We start from the raw sequence: 22091 nt of genomic DNA, 5'->3' as shown, positions 1-22091 counted from the left end.
TGTTTAGCTCTGGGACGGCCCCCTCGCGGGCTGCCTGCCAGGCAGCCGGTGTTTCTGAGAGAATGAGCTGGAAGTGCGGAGGTGCACTGGTTACCCCAGGGAAGTTTCTGTTTGCCATGCAGTTAATTGATAATGAAGTGAAACTGTGTGTAGGAGATGCCATGTGGTTATGTCTGGATTGTGCTTATATCAGGAGAACATCTCACACCTACGTCAAGCCTTGCACATCCTCGCGGTAAACTCAGTATTGTTGTGTATTTCTGCTTGCTATGACAGCTTTGAAGAAGATGTTTGTTACCTATTTACATACTGTATCCTCATTGCCACCTTTATGTATGAGAACATTCTTTGTCCTTGTCCCCACTGAGTAATGTTCAAGTGCTGCCTTTGCAGTTGTCGTTTTCACTTGACGCCTTCTCTGGGACTATTTTAAAGTGGGACTGGCCGATATTTGCTTTTTTTCCCCTCCAAATTCCCATTTGTGACCAGACAGGGCTCCTCCTTGCACTAACATTACCCCTTCAGCATTTCCAGGGGCCTGTGTCACAAAGCAAGGGTTGTTGGTTAGCTAGATAACTTGTCGGATTAACAGTACTCCAGTTTAAATGGACATTACCTTCATTCACTATATTTAGTCCAGACTGTCTTAAATCCTGCGAGTTATCTTGCTAAGCCAATAATCTTTGTGACAGGCCCCTGATCCAGCTGTTTGACGTTAACAAAATATTTATATTTGTTTGATTATAATGGGCTAACCCAAATAGTGCATTTAAGTTGTTGTGTAGAGTCTGCATGTTCTTCCTGTGTCGTTATGGGGTTTCCTCTGGGGACTCCAGTGTCCCCCCGCAGTCCAAAAACATGCTGAAATCCTGCGAGATAGTTACCAAATTGCCTGTGTTAGTGAAGGGTGTGTGAGTGCCCAGCGATGGGTTTGTGCTCCATCCTGGGTTGTTCCCTGCCTTGCGTGCCGGTAGCCTCGGGAATAGGCTCTGGACCCCCCGTGACCCTGAATAGGATAAGTGGTTTCAGAAAATCGATGGATGGATAGATCTCTTCCAATTCTGTAAGGAACATATTCATTCAGATTTCTCTATGAAAATAGTTCAGATATACAATGTGGTTACATCTGGACACTATGGATAAATCCACCTCATCCTAAAAATGTTCACTAGGAATATTAGGTTCAACTTTTCAAGTACTGAAATAATGGAAGATAGTATCAGCGAAATGTTTACGATGAATTAAGAAAGAATAGGTCAAGTCATTCAGATAATTCTGGAACGACAGCCATTTAGAGTATTATTTTCTTTCAGTATAGTTTGTCAAACATTCAGTCTTAATTAGACATTTTTATTAGCTATAGATACTTGTCATTCTGGATTATAAGAAGGTTTAAGGAGTCTAGTTTCCCATTGCAGTTGTGGGACTCATTCAGCTATATCACCATTTCCATGGCACCTTTCTGCTGCAATATCTATGCTACTTTTAACTCGTTTATTGTTTTGTTTTGACTGAAAGGTTGTGTATTAATTTTGCTGAGTACTGAAATGTAGAATCAATTCAGTTCAGGTCAGTGGGTTCAGAGAAAGGGAAAGCATCCAATCTTCTCAAAGAACTTTGGTTCCCTGAAACTGCCTGTTTGTCTTTCTGTTTTGTTCCTTCTTTGTGTGTTTTCATTCCATGCATCAGGGACACTGTGGGAAACTGCAACAGCTTTGGTCTATCTCGGTGCTGTTTCTCATTCAGCTGTGTTGTCTGACGCACAGGTGTAGCTGCTAGGCTCACAAAAACTTTGGTCTGCAACCCTTGCTTTTTATAACAAGTGTAACCTTTAGTCTAGTGGGCCAACTTTTTGAGAAGGGGATTCATTAAGAGCAGCTTATTTTGCTTGTCACTGGGCCCATGAAGGTATGGACAATATCAGGAGATGAATAACATCCTTTCCCTGTTTTTTTCTCATTCTTTTTGTCATTCTTTTCCCTTTTATCTTCAGGGGACTGCATGTGGCGACTAACAGAGCAATCTGAACCGTACATTTGAACGCAATGCTGCCCCCTGTCAATATAAATGAGCGTATATCACACGCTCCACTGGAACTCCGGGAGAGATCTTGAGTTCTGTTCTGTGTTCTCTTTCCAGGACTCTGAGATTTGATTCCGCCCAGATTAGGTCATAATGTCACAGCCAGTTAGACTTCACATTCATTGAGTTATAACTGTATGGTTATAAGTGTATGGTTATAAGTGTATGGTCTTAATCTGTAAATAGTGGCATGCATTTGAATCTTTATCTCAGGGCACTCATTTGATCTGATTGGATGAGTGTTGAGCAGAGTAATGAGAAACCATGTGAATGGTCCAGCAGATACAGCTTCAGGTCCCTATTACCTTCATCGTCTGAGCCCTCTAGTAGGTCACCTAGGACCTTGATCACTTCAGCATATGAAGTATTATAAGATAAGAAATAGGGTAATTGCCAGTGTTCACAATGGCATGCAGTGTACATGTTTCGTATTATCAAATTAGGCTAAAATTTTTAACTTTATGCTACAGTGCCAGCAGGTGGTGCAGATTCAAGTCCAGGAAGGGCCTCTGCTGTTTTAGCATTGATTAAAAAAAAAAAGAGGCAGTTAAACCGGATTGTTTATGTAAAATGTTCCAGCTGTATAAATGGACAGCAGTGCAGATGTGTCACCGCATGGGTCTTGTTGGAAGTATGATCTAGAACATTTTGGGATGATGTGATTGTTTGCTTGGTAAGCCAAGGAGTCTGCCAGTTGGTCCATCTTAATTTAAGTAAGTGAAAATCTTGCTGAAACGGTGTTGATTTTTGGTGACGGGGGGGGGGGGGGGTGGGTGGTGGTGCAGAGTGGAGAGCCATGCTTAGTCAGTCTGCTTGCCAGCCCACCAAACAACCTGAAACCCCTTGCATCACCTAACCACAGCTGGACTAACCCACACACCATCTGGAACATGGAAGGCTGAGAGAAGGAGCGTGGGACTTCTCAAGTACTGAAATAATGGAAGATAGTATCGGCAAAATGTTTACGATGAATTAACAGAGAATAGGTCAAGTCATTAACTGCCAGATAATTCTGGAACGACAGCCATTTAGAGTATTATCTTCTTTCAGTAAAGTTTGTCAAACATTCAGTCTTAATTAGACATTTTTATTAGCCATAGATACTTGTCATTCTGGATTATAAGAGGGTTTAAGGAGTCTAGTTTCCCATTGCAGTTGTGGATCTCATTCAGCTGTATCACCATTTCCATGGCACCGTTCTGTTGCAATATCTATGCTACTTTTAGAATAATGTTATCTGCCCACTTGGACAGGGACACTGCAGTGATGGATCCTTTGTGGTAGAGTTCCATCAGGAAGGGTTTGACATCAACCATGGTATACGAGTACAGATACATGGTCTGCTGAGGTTGTTCCACATGGCCTTTGTGCCTGAATGCAAGACTGATGACTGAAGATTGATGAATGACAAACTGCTTATGATGACGGATTGTAATTAGTATGACTGAAGCAATGTTTCCAAACTGTGCAAGGGTAGATGTGCTCTGAAGTATTTTGTTACGACACTTCATGCCATTCTGAAATGGAATCCTTTTCGGGCATTATGTTGAATTTCATTCCAAAAGATTTGTTGCATTTGGAAGTTGACCGGAAGATATATTACAAGTTAAGGGAGAAGTTTGGGCCTGATAATTCCCTGAAGGTTAAGCTCTTTTTTTGTTGGATCTCCCTGTCTCTCCCCTTCCTGGGTATATTTGTTATGGTAGCCCCCAGTTAGTACCATGCACATTTCTTAATGATTTTAAATCATTACTCATTAGCAGATGCTACTGTGGCTTACATAGAATTAGACCCGAAAGTCTTAGTGCATCCATTGCCTTTATTCATTTTGTCAGCTGGAGGTAGCAGCAACGATACAGGTTTTAAGCAACAACATCCAGTGCCGCCCCGTTACATACTGTAAGTGTTGCCCACCTTCGTTCCACGACTAGTTCAATGATGGACAAAATGTCTGAGCCATCACAGGCTGAGAGTGACATAGTTTGTTTAGCTTTCCGTCTTTTCCTCCCTGCTTGTCTGTGATTTTTCGACAGGGTTTGCAGTAGTCGGGGGCTGGGGGAATTAAGCTATCAAGTCTGAATCAACTATTCATCCATATCCACCCATCTGAATGTTCCCCTGTGTGTTCCCATCACAGTGCAGACTGGTCATGCGGTGTGACAGGTAAAACCATCCCCAGAGCTACACTACCTTTGAACAATGGGTTCCTCTAAATCCCAGGGCCTAATGAACTAAGACGGGCTGAGCTGGGGAATCTGTTAGCTCATGGATTCTCTTGGCCATGCCAACAGGAAGTGAGATGCATTCTGGGTAACCGTTCTTATAGGGTCAGTTGGTTTAAAAAAGCGGAATAGTCTCTTTTGTGCCCTTTGTCAGGGAGGGGATTTGCTGTATAAGCAATGCAGTCTGCTACTGATTAATCTGGCTTTTTCCACCAGACATAAAAATATGAAAATATCAGCGGTTATTAAATGGAAGTATGCTTGTTTTTGGCTTGGGATGGCTGGGGCTGCAGGGTGAATCACTGTATCAGTCAGTGAGAATTGTGACGTTTTTGTGTCTATGGTGGTTAATCTCTATAGTCACAATGAACCACACTCACCACAGGTGACTGATTCATATAATCAGGAATAATTAGTGATGTGTTCAGGAAAATGGTCCATTGATTTTATTACAGCTGATTGTTCCATTGGAGGTCTATATTCTTTTGAGTCTCATGGAAATAACCTGTATTCATAGCTTTTCTTAGCAAATGCCCAATGCAAATGACCAAGACTATATTTTTAACTTTCAATTATGCTTTTAACATAAGTGTGGTTTTGTACGGTCCTCCTGTGATTTAACCCCATAAGTTGTATGCTGCTCTTGGTCATTATAGTTTATAATACTCTGTGTTCTTGTTCATGAGACATCACCATTTTATTGCTCAGGATGAAATGCACCATGTAGTGGGCTGAAATGCCCTCTGGCTGAGCGCTGAAGTCAATCAACTTTTGGGTGAATTAACTGGATATCTGTTGTCAGTAAATGAATACATTTTTGTTGCAGAAGTATTTTCCAGAGGGAATCTAAAAAAAAAAATCACTTGATCTATTTACTAGAAAATTAGGGCAAAGTCCTCTAAGCCAGCGATTCCCAACCTGTGGGTTGTGATCCAAATTTGGGTCGCGGCACATTCTGAAAGGGTCATGAGGCGGAGTTGGAAATGTAAGCATTTTAAAACCAGCAAGCTCCTATGCTGATCCACGATCAGATTTCCCAGCCACAATCCTAGAATTAAGCTATGTAAGCGGTTCTTCGATTTGCAACTGCTTAGCGCAAAACTAGTGAATACTCAGCCAATCCAAGAAGCCAAGCCACAGATGCTTGTCACTGGCACATCCAATCAGATGTGTGTGATAGGCATTGATTGGCTTAAATTGCAGAGTGCACTGTGCGCTTGATCATAGCATTAATTCACACCTATACTTGATATAGGTTCATGACTGAGCTGGCACGGTAAAAAACATTACCACTGCTCTAATCATGCCTTTACAATGAGATGTGATCCTGCTTAGCAGCTAGCCAGGGTAATGTTAAATTCTGATTATAGTAAGTGGGATGTGTATCTCCCAAATTCTCAACAATACTATGTGCCAGGTCCAGGTGTTTTTGTGAAAATAATGATTGTTTTTCTCTCATCGCTAACATTTTGGTGTGCTCTGGATTGTATATCTGAATGACCTGTACTATCTTACGGTGGTATGTGTTGGGGTGCACATTCTGTTCTTGGTAGGTAATCCAGTAATTAGACTGGGAGGAAGCTGGAAACTTCAGTGGGTATCTAACTGCGTTTACGTTTCCGATTACGTCAGATTTCAGGGGAAATGAGTGTCCTTGAACAGCTAGCCCAGATATCATATAGGTTCGTATTTGTTGATCTCGCTTGGACATTTTCCAGATGTTTGGTCATGTTTTTGCGAGCTGCGGCATGGTGCTGATGACTGTCTGTGTTTGGCTCGCCTGTCATATTAAGGTGATATTAGGAATGGATAAAGACAGGTCTATTTTCCAGTTATCATGAACACAGTACAGGTATCTTCTGGCTATTGTTTTGTGGGGAGCAAATATGTAACGTGAAAAGCATTTTTGGGGAAGATTTTTTTCATTGGCATCCAGTCTTAAACAAGCATTTTTTTCTGGTTAACTGATCTTATCAGGGAACTAAACACGTTTTAGCTAGTCCAAATGTTTCATACATAACTAGTGATTTATTCTGGATTTATAGATATTTATATCATTATTATATTTTCACAAGTAAAACTTTAACTTTTGAACTTATTATGAAAGTTATGAAATTATATATTGTATAGTTATACTGCATTTAGTCCTTCTGTATTGTCCTTTTGGCTGCTGTAACAACACAAACTTCCCAACTGTGGGATTAATAAAGGTTTATCTTATCTTATCCTATCTTATATATAAGTGTCCCATGACTCTGTTTAAATTTTTAGATAATGCAGTTTGGTTCCAGTGGGACCTGGGTCATGCATACATCACAATACCCAGCATCCACCTCAGCTGCACCAGCCAAAACTAGTCAATGAAGGTCCGATGGCCCCCATGTGGAGAGGAAGTCCCATGCAGCTCCGTTATGAATGTCGACACAAGCCAGCAGTCAGCACAGTGCTCTGGAAAAGATCATAGGTGGTTGAGTATCTTGAGGACTTGACCAGCCATCAGCAGAACCAGCTCTATGTAAAAATCAAACCGATTTGTCCTCATTATTACTCATTAATAGTGTTGCCTGTGCACATCTACACAGGAACTGCTGCTTCCTCCCTCAGTAATAAGGTGACAGGAAGTGATGAAGAAGTGGTTTTAGTGTCTGTGTGTGTGTGGGGGGGGGGGGGGTACAGCTGGTTTGGAACTAATTTGGAAAAGAGAGTAATTTTAGAATAATCACATTTACATTACAAAAAAAACAAATGAGCAAATGCTGCCCTCAAACACAGGTGTTAAGGGTCTGCACAGGACATGTTATTTGTATATCTTCAAGCAGTACAACACTGTATATAAAATCCTATGCTGTTCCATTTAACTGTTTTTTGCTTCATGCAGGGCCAGCCAGGGCCCCTGGGCCCAATCGGGCCAAATGGGTCTAAGGGCTCTGTGGGAGACCAGGGCCCCTCGGGGCCAAAAGGTGAGAAGGGGCATCCAGGAATTAAAGGTCCATCAGGCCCAAAGGGAGACAAAGTAAGTTCTCAGATTTCTCAGCATCTTTAGGTCTTGTCTTTGTTTCCTCACAAAGACATGCATTCAGGTGAATTAGTAACTCTGAATTAAAGCTGCTGATTGTACTGGGAATCAGGAATGAAGTGATATTTTGTCAGTGTGCCTCCAGATTACTAAGTTTCTAACTGAACATATTAACAATAGATAGGTAGATGGAGGCATATATAAAATGCTTTATATGCAGTTTGTGATTTCATTGTTTTTTACAGGTAACATGTATTATCAGCTTTCTGTTTCTCTACTGATGTCTACAGATGTTCATCCATTTCCTGCAGTATCTTTCATCCATGTGTGTACCGACTTGTATCCATGGTCATGTGTTCACAGGGACCAATGGGTGTGCCAGGGTTCCCAGGGATAGATGGCGTTCCTGTGAGTGTCACCCCTTGAATTCACACTTGATATTTCTCACAATTTCACCCTTCTCACGTCTTCACCCATAATAGATATATTCCTTTCCCCCCATACCTGTGGAACCTGCGACTCTGCTCAGGAAGGAAGTTAAATAAGATGAATGTAGACCTCCTCCTAGTGGTGATAACACATTTACGCCACGGCAGGGTCATCCTGGCCTGGAGGGGGGCGGGGGACCCCCAGGCCGTGACGGCTGCAACGGCTCTGTGGGTGATGTAGGTCTCAGTGGGGCAGATGGCCCAGAAGGACCTCTAGGACAGCTGGTAAGTTGGTTGGAGAGAGTCAGTTACCCATTCTGGCTTCAATGTGACAAGACACAACCTAGCTAATAAGTGTTGTCACATTTTCTACCATCTGCTTCCCGTTTTAGGGACCAAAAGGGCCTAAAGGACAGAAAGGAGACCCTGTGTACTCTGAACGCCCCAACGTCGGGCTCAAGGTACCATGTCCTTTTCACATTTATGATATATACCTCCTTCCATGCACGTATCTTACATCTTTCACATACTACCTATTACTGGTCAGCAAAGACTTGGCAGGTATAGATGGTGCCTAAATTGGCACGAGTAAACTTACATAACCTTGCTGAAACCACAAAACTCCCCAGCCAAATGGATCGGCTTCGCCCACAGCATCTTGTTGTCATTACAGACCCAGCTGTCATTCCTTCAGGCACCAGCGTGAAACTCTGATCTGGAATATACGGTTGACATCTGCCGTAGTGCAATGCATTCTTATTTTCCTGGTATTTTGTAGGGGGAGCCAGGCCTGCCGGGATTGGATGGACTGATTGTAAGTGTTATACCTGAATGGAAAGACTTGCCTAATATTGTTGTTCAACCTAGTATGGCTGGAACCAGCTGTGCAATTATAAGAAATGGTCTACTGATGATAGTTCAAATGACTGAGAATCAGTTATCCGTAAAAAAGGCCAGCGTGCAGCCGTGTGTACGGCAGTTCCTATGCATGAAATGCGACTTGTTAGCCTATTAATGACACGTGTTTACTTCTTTCAGGGCCCCCGTGGTGAGGTTGGGTTCCCTGGCATGATTGGACATAGGGGTCCTGGCGGCCTTCCTGTATGTATAAGAAGGGACTCCTCTTTTTGTAAAATGTGCTGACTCTCATCTTTATACATGGAATTTGCATTACATACCCTGATTGTTTTGAACATGATTTGCATTGCATTATCTATCTTGATGAAGTTATAAGGGGAATAAAATGTTGATGCCTATAAAGTGAATTGGAAGTTGGTCATATTTGCTCTCCTATTCCTATTCTTATCTCCTACAGGGCCGGCTTGGTCCACCTGGTTTGCCAGGCCCAGCAGTAAGTTCTACAGAAGGAGAACCCAAATTCTGGTTGGCAGTTGTAGTTTTAGCTGCCCCCGTATACTGTACATTTCCGATTTTTTCCACCAAAATAAGGTTCTGAGCTAGTTTTGGGCTGACTTCGCTGGTCCCGGAGTAATTGTGGGCCAATTCTGAGATAATTCTGGCCTGGTCCTTGGCCACTTCTCAGTTGACCTGTGATCTCTGTTCTATTCAGGGGAGCCCAGGGCTTGGCCTGAAAGGGGAAAAGGGAGACAAGGTAAGATGTTTCCTCAAACAGGCATCAACCCGGCCTGGTAAAACAGCATCTCCTCTTTGGGTGGACTGGGTTGAGTCCCTGCACCATCCACCATCTTTCTCTGCACCTTTGTTATCCTACTCTAACTGTTTTATTTCTTTTTTATACCCCCACCCCTATGATAGAATGGAATATTGATATATTGATACTTCATTCATCCTAGTGGGGAAATTCTCTTTTCTTCTCCATGCAACACACAGAGTGGGGAAAGCTAACATGAGGCGGGGTTTGTATGGTCATGAAAATCCTGAAAAAAACATGAAATTAAGAAATCATATTTTCCACATCTGGAAGAGTTATGGAAAATAAAAAAAATATCAGAAAGTTTTGGAAAAGTCATGGGATTTTTGAGAACTACGTCTTTTTAAAAAAAAAAAATCTGCATTTGCCCCCGTATAAACCTATCTCTCTCGATCAGTACCTTGATTATACTTTCTGCATCAGAGCAGGTTATGAGTATCCCCTCTAGGCACTGTATTTTTCCTATTCTATGTCGCTTTCCTACTGAATATTGGCATTAAAATAACACTGGAACAAGGTCCTTAACCCCCAGGTCCCTGGGCGCCGCTACGGGTGGCTGCCCTCCACAGACAGCTTACTCCACAAAGAACAAGTTGAGGGAGGCGTACAGACGATTTCCCCACGGGGATCAATAAAGTATCGATTATAATTGTTTTTATATCGTGCAACACGGTACGAATGTACGTGTTAAAAAAGGTCTTTCAGTACTAAGATATACCTAGGACAGGCTAATACTTTTCTATTCAAGGACAGTTATTCGGTGCTTATCATGCCTCTTGTGTTGTGTTATTACTAGCATATGATATTATTTTGGCTATTAATCATAACCACTGATACCAATGAAAATGTATTTAAAAATTCAATGACAAGGTTGTTTTGTCTGATATGCTGAATAATATGTCTAAACTGGAACAAGTATAGTAAAGGGCAACAATCTGTAAATTATTATGAAGTTGAAAAAGTTTGTGCTAAAAGAAAAATTATTTATGCATGCCATTATAATTGTCCTGATGTGACATAAGCACAATATATGCATTATAAATGCCACAAATGAATGAAATAAAATATTATCTTGAAGTGAAATATTACATCCTTTAAACAAAAAAGGTGTGTGTGTGTGAGAGAGAGAGACAGAGAGAGAGAGAGAGAAAGAGAGAGATTCTTCAGTGTCATTCAAGTGGTTACTGGAAGGGACTCGTTTAATATCCAAAATAAACACTTTCACAACAGGTATAAAGTCATGTCAAGCTTGTAATTCCGTGCAGGTCCTGGATGGGTTGAACAAAGGGTATTTCTTTGAATTGATTCTTGGAAATTTAACTTGAAGTCCTGGAAATTTGTTGATCAAGGAATACAAACCCTATTGAGGATAACAGCGTCAGCCGACGTGCAGCGTCCCTTGAGTTGGGGGTTAAGGGCCTTGCTTCGGAGCCCAATGATGACATCAGTCTTTCTTGCCTGGGATTCAAACTGTTTAACAGACAGGAAGCAGCGGATAGTTATTAGAGGCACAAAGTCACAGTAGGCCTGCGTTCATAGTGGGGTACCACAGGGTTCAATTTTAGGAACACTATTGTTCCTAATTTGCATTAATGATATTGATACCAATACATACAGTAAACTGGTTAAATTTGCAGACGACACCAAGGTGGGTGGTGTAGCAGATACTAAACTAGCAGCACAGAGGCTACAATGGGATCTTGATTTAATTAGTGACTGGGCTGATACCTGGCAGATGAAATTTAGCGTAGATAAACGTAAGGTAATCCATGCAGGGAGCAGAAATATAAAGTACAGATATTTTATGGGTTCCATTGAAATAAAGGTAGCTGATTATGAGAAAGACCTCGGTGTGTATGTTGATGCTTCCATGTCCTACTCTCGCCAGTGTGGGGAAGCAATTAAAAAGGCCAATAGGATGTTGGGTTACATCTCTAAGTGTGTGGAGTTTAAGTCAAGGGAGGTGATGCTACGATTAGCCTATACAATTCCTTGGTAAGACCCCACCTAGAATTTTGTGTGCAGGTTTGGTCACCATACCTTAAAAAGGACATTGCTGCCTTGGAAAAGGTTCATCGTAGAGCTACAAGAATGATTCCTGGTCTTTGAGGGATGTCTTATGAGGAGAGGTTAGCTGAGCTGAATCTGTTCAGCCTCGCGCAAAGGAAATTAAGGGGGAACATGATCTAGGTATATAAGATTCTAACAGGTCTGGATGCTGTTCAGTCAAATGTCTACATCAAAATTAGTTTAAATACTAGAACTCGTGGCCGTAGGTGGAAATTAGCGGGAGAAACTCTGGGTTCCTTTAAATCAGAGCTAGAGATGCTGTGCCACACACCATTGCCTTTTGTGCTGCTTCTTTGCCCTTTTGGAGTCTGCATTCCCACCCTTATCCACTCCCTGTCTTACGCATATCTGACCAACACAATATTTGTCGCATTCATTCACAAAATGCTGTGGCAATAGAGATTCTGATTCTGATGTCTTTCACACTGGAGTCCTGTGTTTTTGTCACTGCCAACTGCTTAGTTCTTGGCAGTGCACTGTTAGGTCTATACCTAAGAATGAAAGAATATGATGAAAACTGATCTGTGAACTGCCATTTTGATTTCCGACTCCCACTGAAATCACCTACTGTTGTCTATTGTCTTTTCTTTATCTTCAGACTTCAACTCAGATGTCAGGGGAGTGGTTAGGATTTAGCATGGCATTTGTAGTTCTTTTCTACCTCCCAAGAATGACCATCATTAATAAAAATAATTCTTACGTTCTTGCGTTCGTGTGCTGTTTAGCCCAAACAGAACCAACAAACTTGAGATGTGACCTTGTAGGTTGTGCGTGCTGGTTGTTGTTTTTGCATCGCTACCTAGAAACCCTGGAGAATCTTAGTACCCAGAGAAATGCCACTGTTTTATGAACTGGCTAGTAATACAGTGAATTAACTATAATGTCAAAATTAAAGATGACACCCTGACTATTGTCTCTTGCAACCTGGAGATGGGTGGTGTTATTGTATAACTTTTGCAATATTCCTGTTCTGTTCCTCTCTGTCCCTGCTTCCTGCAGTAGACAGTCTGTTGTCCTGCTCTTTCTCCATCTTTATCTGTAGCCATGTTCCCAGACAGACGGGGGAGCAATTGGGGGTGACAGACTGGGGGAATACGGGAAAAAAGGCAGCACTTATCAGACTCTGATGGAGCCTTTGAATATGGTCCGTTTTGCCTCCACCTTTCTTGAAGTATTTACATTTATTTTATACTTAGTTATACATACAAAAACCACACATATACAGTTCAGCTGTTCCTGGTGTGGGATACAGTGTGGCCTGTATAGATTTGAGGGGTAATGTTGGATCCAGCCACAAGGTGGCGATACATAATACATGGCCATGCACGGCACAGTAGACAGGGTTGTTCAGCTTTTGGGGCTTGCAGTTCAGGTCAGGTCAGCCACCTCTTGCTGGCATAGACCAGCCTCCTCCACCCAGCTGACGGTTATCCCTGAGAACACACCCAGTGCCCCTCCACCCAAGAGCCTCCTGCACTGTGCCATGTAAAATCTTTTTTTTTCTTTGCTTGCCGTCCAGGGAGATGTGGGCCCACCTGGGGACCCTGGCAGCCCACTCAGCAATACGGTTGTGGAGTTTATGGGCTTTCCTAAAGGAGACAAAGGATCTAAGGTTTGTGAGAGCCTGTTCCAAGGTCCAGGGTACATGTCACACACAAGCTGTTCAGGCTGTCACTGGATGGAGCCCCCTACTGGCCGGGCATGTACCCCTGTCTGCTTAGTCACTGCATTTCCAGGATCACTACTTTTATTCATAGTCTCAATTAACACCTATTATTTTACTGTAGAAGTATTAATTAGATTTGATGCTTTGATAGTAATTTTTTTGTGAGGTTATTCGTAAGGTTAAATGTGAAGACAGGCATGAGCAGGATCCATTCTGTCCTAATGAAGAAACACAGGTTTATCTCTTCAGTGGGGAATCCTTCAAAACCCACAGCTCTGTAGAATCACAGAGTGCTTAAATTGAATTCCTGTCTGTGTGTGGTTTATGTGCAAACTGGAAGTGTTATGTGCACTGGAATGAAGGTGTCCCAGTGGTGTACAGGTAAAATAATCTGCATGTATTTTTTTTATTTAAAAAAAATCACACATAATTGTGTTTTCAAGAGTTTCATATTATATTTATAACTGACTATTAACTGTTGCACACTGTGTTCTCTTCCCTCACTGATTTTCTCTTTCAGGGTGATGATGGGTTCAAGGGCATTCAAGGCCAGCCAGGGTTTCCTGGACCTTCCGTAAGAGCCTCTGCCTTTGTGAAAGTCCTCCTTTTCGTGTTCGGTTACTAACAAGACGCATTAGGTCCAGATTACTGGTGCTTAAACGGGTTCTGTAACTCTGCCAGTCATGGGGTCCTGGTGCCTGAGCTTTGACTGGCATTTCGAAGTAGGACCATAACACAGCCGTTGGTAACTCTAGCCACAAATGCTGCAGTCCTTTAGGATTTGTAATTTATTTTTATAAAGAACAGAATGACACCTCGAACATAAGGGGAAGTAACTTATTCCATCAGATATTTCACTGCAGTGATGAAGACATACGGCAGTGCAGAAAACAAACCTCCCACTTACCTGCACAGCACCAGAAGGACTAGTGATTGTTAAACATGTTAACCATTCATTCTGAAACTTGTTGTCTGTCTTAGTATTCCTGTATAAGTACTATAATCTGAGTACAAGCATCCAAGAAGGTGTATGAGGTTCTAAGGAATTGCTGTTGTCCCCAGGCCACTTTTGGGTCCCCAGGCGAGGTGGGCGAGAAGGGGATTATTGGCCTTCCTGGAGGACGGGTATGTTACTGCCTTTTTACCTCACAGGGCACTGTGCAGTGCTACGGGAGGAAGGGGGGCATGGGCCACACACTGTAGATATTCAGGTTGCATGTGCAGTTGCAGTGTAGGTGTAGCAGGAATGTGTGCGATGCTTACTGGCGTTTCGGCCTGCAGGGCGTTCCAGGACTGAATGGACCTCATGGGCCTCCTGGCAGACCAGTAGGTTCACCCTAACGAATTCCAAGGCCGCTTTCCCCTTGCCTTCCTCGGTCTCATCTAACCTCTGTGCTTCTGCTTCTGCAGGGTTTTGTCGGCGGCCTCGGAGTCCCAGGCAGGCCTGGATTCCCTGGCCCCAAGGTGATTGTGGATTGGCAATGTCACATCCATCTAAAGTTAGCTAACCAGAACAAACAGGGCATTGGGCCTACCAGCCTACTCAGCTATGAGTAGGGATAGGAAATGCATGTCATTGGTGAGGATGACCAATGTTTTTCTGTCTTTAGGGCTATCCAGGAGATCCAGGGCCCCCAGGACCTACTATTTACAGTGATGGCCCAGGCCAGTATGTGCAAGGTAACTATTACTTCCTCATAGGTCATTTCACAAATGTATTATTTGTTATATATGCAATATATACAATATAACCTATTCAGAATGTTTCCTTAGGAAAGTCATTCAATGTATGATATGAGTGGAAAGCTTGGCAACGTGTGCACATGGCCCCTCTAACTTACTGCAGGCCCCCCTGGTGAGCCAGGTACTGATGGGCTACCTGGGCCACCTGGAGATCAAGGGCCAGAGGGCTTCCCAGGGCAGTCTGGGCCCCCAGGGGTCCCATCCTATATTCCAGGTAGGACAGTCTCTTAGGACGTACTCACACTTGGCCCGGTTGCCTTGTACCACGCCCAAGCACAATTGTCCCCCCTCCCTACTCCCCTGCTGGTCTGTGCTCACACTGCCCTTAACATTCCAGGCCCAAGAACTCTTTCATCATCAACATGCGACATTTTGTGTTGAAGAAAACATAGGAAGAAAAGTGTTATCGCACAGCAGAATGGAGTTCATGATTAACGTCCTCATTTTGTGGCTTATTTAGAGTCATTTTGAGTGCAATGACACAGGGCCCTCTTACAGATTTATCAAGTATGCAACGTGCCAATTTTAATTTAATCATGCTCCATGTATAAGAAGTTAGTTCCATATTTGACCAAATATGTCAGAGTTTTTGTCTGTTGCATCCAGCTGTTCCTGGATACTTTCGTCAACTCAAATTTCTAGCTAACACTGCACCTCTGCCATAGACCAAAGTGATCTCTTTGCCGCAATGTTTGTTAAACGTTTGTGGCTTCCTGATCTGCACAGCCTACCCGATCTGTTCCTTCTGGGTCCAGTTCATGTTTACATGTGTGCATGTGTGTACCAGTTGCATCACTGACATCACGTCTGTGTTCTGTGCCCTGGCATGATATGGAGCCATCACACTAGTAGAAGGAACTACACATGCTTGGGGGTGAAACGTTCTTGGGCGCAGTACTATTGCCTAGTGTGGATACACCATTATTGTTTCATGGTCTTGAGTCACACGAGTGAGATTGTTCTCCTGCATCCCTCATCTCCTGCCTGATGTTCGCAGATGAGCCAGGTGCTCGTGGTTTTCCAGGGCCACCAGGACTCAAGGGGGAGAAGGGGAACCCTGGCCCGCCAAGTGACAGCCTAGAAGGGCTGCCAGGAATTCCTGGTCCCCCAGGTCTCCCAGGACCCCCTGGCCCTAAAGGGGTACCCAGTAAGTGTAGTAAGCAGTCTTTGAGCTTTGCGTCACTCCTACTGACAACAATGAAGAATACAAGTTAGATCCCCACTACAAGGGAGCTTTTTACAGATTCCCCGATGATGAATATACTTTCGGGTGATGGGTATAGTTCAGAGAATGGTACTGCTGCTCTCACAATATTCACTTACTGAGATCCTCAAAGCATCCTTTGCAGAAGTTAAACTGGTTTAGCTTCAAGTCCCACATTATTCCTTGGTCAGTAAGTCATGACCCAATTAAATAATAACAAAACACAATAAAAGCGACAGTCAGTGGAAGGGATAACATTTTTTTTTATGTGTTTTTTTGTCTGCAAATTCATGAGGCAGCAAATAAAATATGGCTTGTTTAATTTATGCAGACAAGTTCTCTGAGAGAGCTGGGCCACCAGGACCAAATGGACAGAGGGGACCTCCTGGGGTCCCTGGGATCAAAGGAGGGAAAGGTACCCACAGTGCTAGTGTCGGAGAGGGTGAAACAAGCCTTCTACGTCAATGAAAATTAAGTTGACTTTGTCAGGATGGCCTACCAAGCGGCTCAGTTAAATAAGGAGCCTGAATTCGGTCATTTCTCTGATTGTGGCTGGGCATTTCTAATGGCAGAATGGTATGGTCCTGTCAGGTCAGTGTGGTGTGCTATACAATCTTTGTATGATCTTCTTCCCTCAACCATTCGCATCTGCTTCTCCCAGGAGACGATGGGGCCTGCCAGTGCCTGGGGGATGAAGGGGTTGGGTTGCAGGGTCCTGAGGGCACAGAGGGCCCTCATGGCATGTTCGGATTAGATGGCCCCAAGGGCGAGGTTGGTGATCAAGGGCCACAGGGCTTCACTGGTGCTCCAGGTCCCAGGGTGAGTCATATAAAATGAGTATGGTCACTGGAGCTGTATGCTTCCTCCGTGGTTTATTGTTGAATGAAGTTCAGTGACAAGCAGTTGATTGCATACTAATGCAATTTCACAGTCATCCAGTGTGAGACTGGCTATCTTGTCTCCTCAGGGGACCAAGGGGGAGCCAGGCTTGCCTGGGCCAAAGGGAATCAAGGGTGATACATTCATCCCTGCAGGATTAAAAGGCTTGAAGGGTAACATGGGTGATCAGGGTCCACACGGCCACCCGGGGGATATTGGTCGGCCAGGAATAGATGGACTCCCCGGCTTTCTGGGGCTGCCTGGACCTCCTGTGAGTCATTGTCCTCCATCTCATGTCTACACGTGCTTGATCCTTCCTTCTTTTCTTAAACATATTGGGGTATCGATGGTCAGATGTTCTTCAAAACCTCTTCTTCTGCAGGGTGACACTGGCGCTGTTGGACTCCCCGGAAACCGTGGCGTCCCTGGCCCACCTGGACTGAAAGGCCAGCCAGGCCGAGTGGGAGAACCTGGGTTTGGGTACCCAGGTTATGCTGGCATCCGTGGCCCTCCTGGAGATCCAGGCGCTGATGGCCTTCTTGGACAGCCTGGTTTACCTGGCCCTCCAGGTAAGGTTCTTTTAACCAGCTGGGTTCAATTATGTACATGTAATAGATCTGATTAATCAAGCTGTCTGCCTCAGTCATAGAACTGATTCATCCCTTAACAACAGCTGAAGCAGTGCAAGCCAGTCAACATGTTATTTTTTTAATTCTGGGTTTACCAGTTATCTGTTGAAGAATGGCATGGAAAAGAGCAGTTTATGATTGAATAATAAAATGTTTTTCGCCAGGGACCCAACATGTTAGAGGAATTTGTTGTAGTGAATTAGTCACAATGAGTATACTTAACATATAATAAACACCTCATACTTCTGATACTCAGAAGCGCTTCCCTTGAGTAAGAAACCCTGATAGAATCTCCTAGGACTAGTATGACAAAAACACAAACAGAACACAGGACGCCAAAATACTGTGGCTGCTGTCTTACTCAGATTACTATGTACGTCATTATCAAGTTAAAATCATAGATCCAGCTTCGCATCAGTGTGAGATAGTCAGATAGTCAGGGAATAAGGGGAAGTGTCTGTCCTGCTCTGTCTCCTGCTAGTAGGGGTAGTGTCTCACCAATTTTTCTCTCCTGTGCCCAGTCTGAAGATACCCTCATCACATGGTTCGGATTGTTGCGACAGGGTAACTGCATGAGCCAATGGTGTAGTACATCAAACATCCCAGAATCAGTTTCCTTTGTGCTGTCATATAACGCTGCACAGCAACAAAATGTGCATGGCCTAGCGTTGATGTGTTTGTATATGGGTAGCGGGAATGCCACAGCAAATATTTCTGGCCTGGTTTTTCTTTATTCAATAAAATGATTCCATCCTGACTTGGGGGAACATAGAGTGCATGAACGAAGGGTACTACTCCCTCTCTTTTTGAGATGGAAGCATTTTGATTAAACGTTGCTTTCGTGAATGAGCCTGGTGAATCTGTTCCTTATGAATTGCTTTACATTTGCTTGGCTATGTCCGCACAAAATGCCCTTACAGGGAGTCTTGCCTGCTTGGTGATCTGTCAGTTTCTCTGACGACCCTGCACATGTCGATTGATTAGGTGACTGTTGCTATGGTGAGGCAGAGGTTAATGAGGGCTCTGTCGCGGAGGGTGGTCAGATTCTGCCTGTCAATGCTGTTTCCGATTTTGCTTGGAAAATTGTATACACCTTGATACTGCAAGAGGGATGTTGTAGTGTTGCCATGGTTTCAGTCTGCACTGGACTAATCTGGCAGTGCCTATTTTGGTCCATCAGCCCTGCTGCATGTGATCTAAGCTGTCCTGCTGGGTACTTTAATAAACAGTGATGTGCGTAATAATCTGTTTTTGTAAAATGCCCCAAACATCCCTAAAACATGTTTTCCTCATACTGATATGTTCAAAAACAAAACCTAATTTAAACTAAATTATTAATGATTAATTTAAAATAAGTCATTAATGATTAACGTTATAAATTTCATTATTAAAGTTAATCTTTTTATCATGAAAGAATGAAATGTGTGTTTATAAAATGTAGCAGTTGTTATATGAGAATCAATTATAATGTAAAGGTTGAAATAATAACATAATTTTAGAAGAAGATGACGGCAGGTTATTGGACTTCAGTATAAGAAGGATGATCCAGATAACCATAGAAACCATGTTACCCTAGTAACCCCTCCTGGTTGTCGACAGGAACCACGCTACCCTGTCAAATCTCAGGTGAAGATGGAGAACCAGGGCCCCCTGGTTTGCCAGGCCCCCCAGGTAACATCCAGAGCTCTACACTGTACTCACAAGGAAGCTCCATGTCTGTGTGTTGTCACTCAGAAAGCTTTCAGGTTCCCTCTGCTTTCATTAGTGGACATATTTCATCAGGGGTTTCATCAGCTCATAATCATGTTAGGTCACTTTCTAAAACATCTGAATTCAAAGTCAGATTGCCTTTAATGATTAGCAATATCATGTAGGCCACTACATTGTAGCTATAGCTGAGACTACATATGGATGAGATTGCATGTGGCTGCACTGTTCCCAAATAGAATGGCAGCGTGTACGTCTTGTCTGTATTGCTGATGCTGTTAACAATGGTTTGCTTCTTGACTCAGGACTGGAAGGACAGTCTGGTGTTCCTGGAAAAGCGGGTCGACTCGGTTTCGATGGTGTAAAGGGTGAGAGAGGCGAGCCTGGCTTTGGCGGACTGCATGGGCCACAAGGTGAGAGCACATCTGCTGTGGAGGGGTCTTGATGAGGTCACATGTTATCCCTCTCCAACATCTCACTCTGAATTAACAGGCTTTCCGGGGCCGCGAGGGGATCCGGGGACCCCTGGACTTCCAGGGGAGAGCAGGCCGGGACTTTCTGGGAGGCCCGGACTTCCAGGGCTGCCTGGGATGAAGGGGCAGCCAGGCGAGGTACTGGATTCCCTTGGGGCTCAAGGCTTACCTGGCCTGCCTGGAATAGATGGAGCTAAGGGCGAACCTGCGGAGCCAGGCCTCTCAGGGACCCCTGGTGAGTTCTTCACCCCGCCCCATAAAACCTCAGTATTAAGTTTGTAGTGAATGTGGAAGTTCTCCCCAGGATTATGTGACCATGCTTGGCCAGCTCTCCTATTGCACTTGCTAACCTGTTCCCTGCTATCACAGGTCTCGATGGGCACACAGGGAATCCTGGGATGAAAGGGGAGCGTGGAGTGGATGGTCCAGTGGGGATCCCGGGTATGCCTGGGCCCCCAGGTGCTGCCTTTGGACCACCAGGACCTCCTGGAAGAATGGGACTTGTTGGAGCTCCAGGTCAGAATACTGCCTAGTGAAGGCAAACTTAAAAAGCATGTATTCCTAATCATGACCAGAGGGAGGCAGTATGGCTCCAATAAAGCACTAATTTTACAGCCTGATCTAATGGGAATTGGGGGATAATGATTGATCTCCATGGTTTTAGCGCAGTCCAGTTCTTTCAGTGTTCTCATGCTTTGTGTATTACTGTGAAGAAGAATTTCAGCTTGCGATTAGTAGCATGCAGACTGCTAGTCTGTCCAGAGATAACCGTCTGGATAATGAGCAGTATAGCATATATGCTAACAGGTACTGTCACTGCCCAAATGATCAGGTTAATAATTTTTTGTTTAAATTTTCCTTTCTGGATGTTTTTTTTTTTGTTGTTGTTCTCCACCTTCACCCTCCCATCCCTTCATTTCTGGGGCTTGGTAAGGCTGCCCAGGTGAGACTGCCGTCTGCTACGAAGCCCCGCCCACCCAGGGCCCGCAGACTATAGCCCTAACCATAGAGCGACACTCTGCTTTAACCCTCCAAAGCCCATCCCCAGCAGAGATCATCAGACATGACAGCCAACATGCTTTCTCTTGTCCTTCATATTTGATCCACAGGAAAATTATGAAAAATCCATGTTTGGGTATTTAATATCTATACGGGTCCCACAGTTAGATGACTTAATAATCTCATTTGGGGGGCTCCACACTTAATCAGAGAGATCCCAGTAGAGTCTGAGAGTGTGTAACTTAGGTTATGCCAGGAAGATGAGGATCAATGAGGGAAGGTAGCAGAAACACGTCTGCAGTTAGGCTGTACAGGTTGGCGTCCCTCTGATCCCCAGCTGCCCTTCCCCTGGCTCTGGTGAGACTGGGTCCTGGATCTTTATTAACATGAGCCTAGGCGCCCATGCGGGCATGTGCCTAATCCTGCTGTGCTTGTGTGGCTCCCCTTTAACACATCCCAGCCCACAGACTCGACGCTCCTGACTGTAGAGTTACGCTATAGCCTGCTGTGTTAGTTCCGTTCTGCTTTATAGGCTATTGGCAAAGGGGAAGCAAAGTGATTGGCTGTGTACTGCAACAGTTTAAGCTTTTTGTTCATGTTAGTTGGTATGTTCAAGATCCTTCCGTGACTCAGTCAGTGTTGGGGAAGTTACACACAAAACTAATCCCTTAAAGACAGAAGTAGAAAGTTCAGGTCCAGAAAGTACAAATCCAGACCAAGGTTTTGTTTCAACCAACCAGTTGAATACTATGTGGCTGTAACTCTTTATACTCAACTGGTTGGGTGAAACTAAACCTTGGTCTAGATTTGTACTTTCTGGACCTGAACTTCCCACCACTTTTAATGCATTACTTTTGTGAGTAACTTCCTCAGCATTGGCCTCAGTGTTCCTCCCCCCTCGGCAACACGAGGATGGCCCCACAAGGTGGCCATAGCAGAACCTCAGCGGTGATTGCTGTTCTGTTGCTTGCAGGATTTCCTGGACCCCGAGGCTCATTAGGTGACCCTGGGACCTTGGGACCTCCTGGAGTGAAGGGGCTAACTGGACCGCCAGGAGCCCCGGGGTCCCCAGGATTTCAAGGGTTCCAGGGGCCCCCAGGAGTTGTAGGGCGAGACGGGATCCCTGGGGAACCAGGACTGAAGGGTAAAGGGAATTTCCCCTGGATAATTACAGACTTCTGCCACTATCTGCTGCAGTATGTGTTTCTGCTTGTGTATTTGTTCTGACGTATGCAATTTGGTGTGCTTCTACATGTGTGCACATTCAAGTATGTGAAAGTAGAGTGTTCCTATAAACCATT

General features: G+C 44.0%; 1 protein-coding gene across 1 annotated transcript in view; it reads left to right on the top strand.

Moving 5' to 3' along the window:
• Positions 1 to 22091, top strand: part of col4a6 (collagen, type IV, alpha 6) — a 66060-nt gene that overhangs the window by 31996 nt on the left and 11973 nt on the right. The window contains exons 5-29 of the mRNA XM_023816380.2: positions 7183 to 7317; positions 7684 to 7728; positions 7917 to 8033; positions 8141 to 8209; positions 8527 to 8562; positions 8787 to 8849; positions 9064 to 9099; positions 9319 to 9360; positions 13010 to 13102; positions 13677 to 13730; positions 14219 to 14281; positions 14438 to 14482; positions 14567 to 14620; positions 14767 to 14836; positions 15003 to 15113; positions 15897 to 16046; positions 16435 to 16518; positions 16765 to 16922; positions 17071 to 17253; positions 17365 to 17551; positions 19211 to 19282; positions 19624 to 19731; positions 19811 to 20026; positions 20161 to 20307; positions 21764 to 21934. Of these exons, the coding sequence (XP_023672148.2) occupies positions 7183 to 7317; positions 7684 to 7728; positions 7917 to 8033; positions 8141 to 8209; positions 8527 to 8562; positions 8787 to 8849; positions 9064 to 9099; positions 9319 to 9360; positions 13010 to 13102; positions 13677 to 13730; positions 14219 to 14281; positions 14438 to 14482; positions 14567 to 14620; positions 14767 to 14836; positions 15003 to 15113; positions 15897 to 16046; positions 16435 to 16518; positions 16765 to 16922; positions 17071 to 17253; positions 17365 to 17551; positions 19211 to 19282; positions 19624 to 19731; positions 19811 to 20026; positions 20161 to 20307; positions 21764 to 21934 (2509 nt within the window). The remainder of the gene's footprint in view (positions 1 to 7182; positions 7318 to 7683; positions 7729 to 7916; positions 8034 to 8140; positions 8210 to 8526; positions 8563 to 8786; positions 8850 to 9063; positions 9100 to 9318; positions 9361 to 13009; positions 13103 to 13676; positions 13731 to 14218; positions 14282 to 14437; positions 14483 to 14566; positions 14621 to 14766; positions 14837 to 15002; positions 15114 to 15896; positions 16047 to 16434; positions 16519 to 16764; positions 16923 to 17070; positions 17254 to 17364; positions 17552 to 19210; positions 19283 to 19623; positions 19732 to 19810; positions 20027 to 20160; positions 20308 to 21763; positions 21935 to 22091) is intronic.

Source organism: Paramormyrops kingsleyae, chromosome 10 (genome assembly GCF_048594095.1).
Source record: "Paramormyrops kingsleyae isolate MSU_618 chromosome 10, PKINGS_0.4, whole genome shotgun sequence".
Classification (NCBI taxonomy): Eukaryota; Metazoa; Chordata; class Actinopteri; order Osteoglossiformes; family Mormyridae; genus Paramormyrops; species Paramormyrops kingsleyae.
This window is presented reverse-complemented; position numbering and strand designations above follow the sequence as displayed.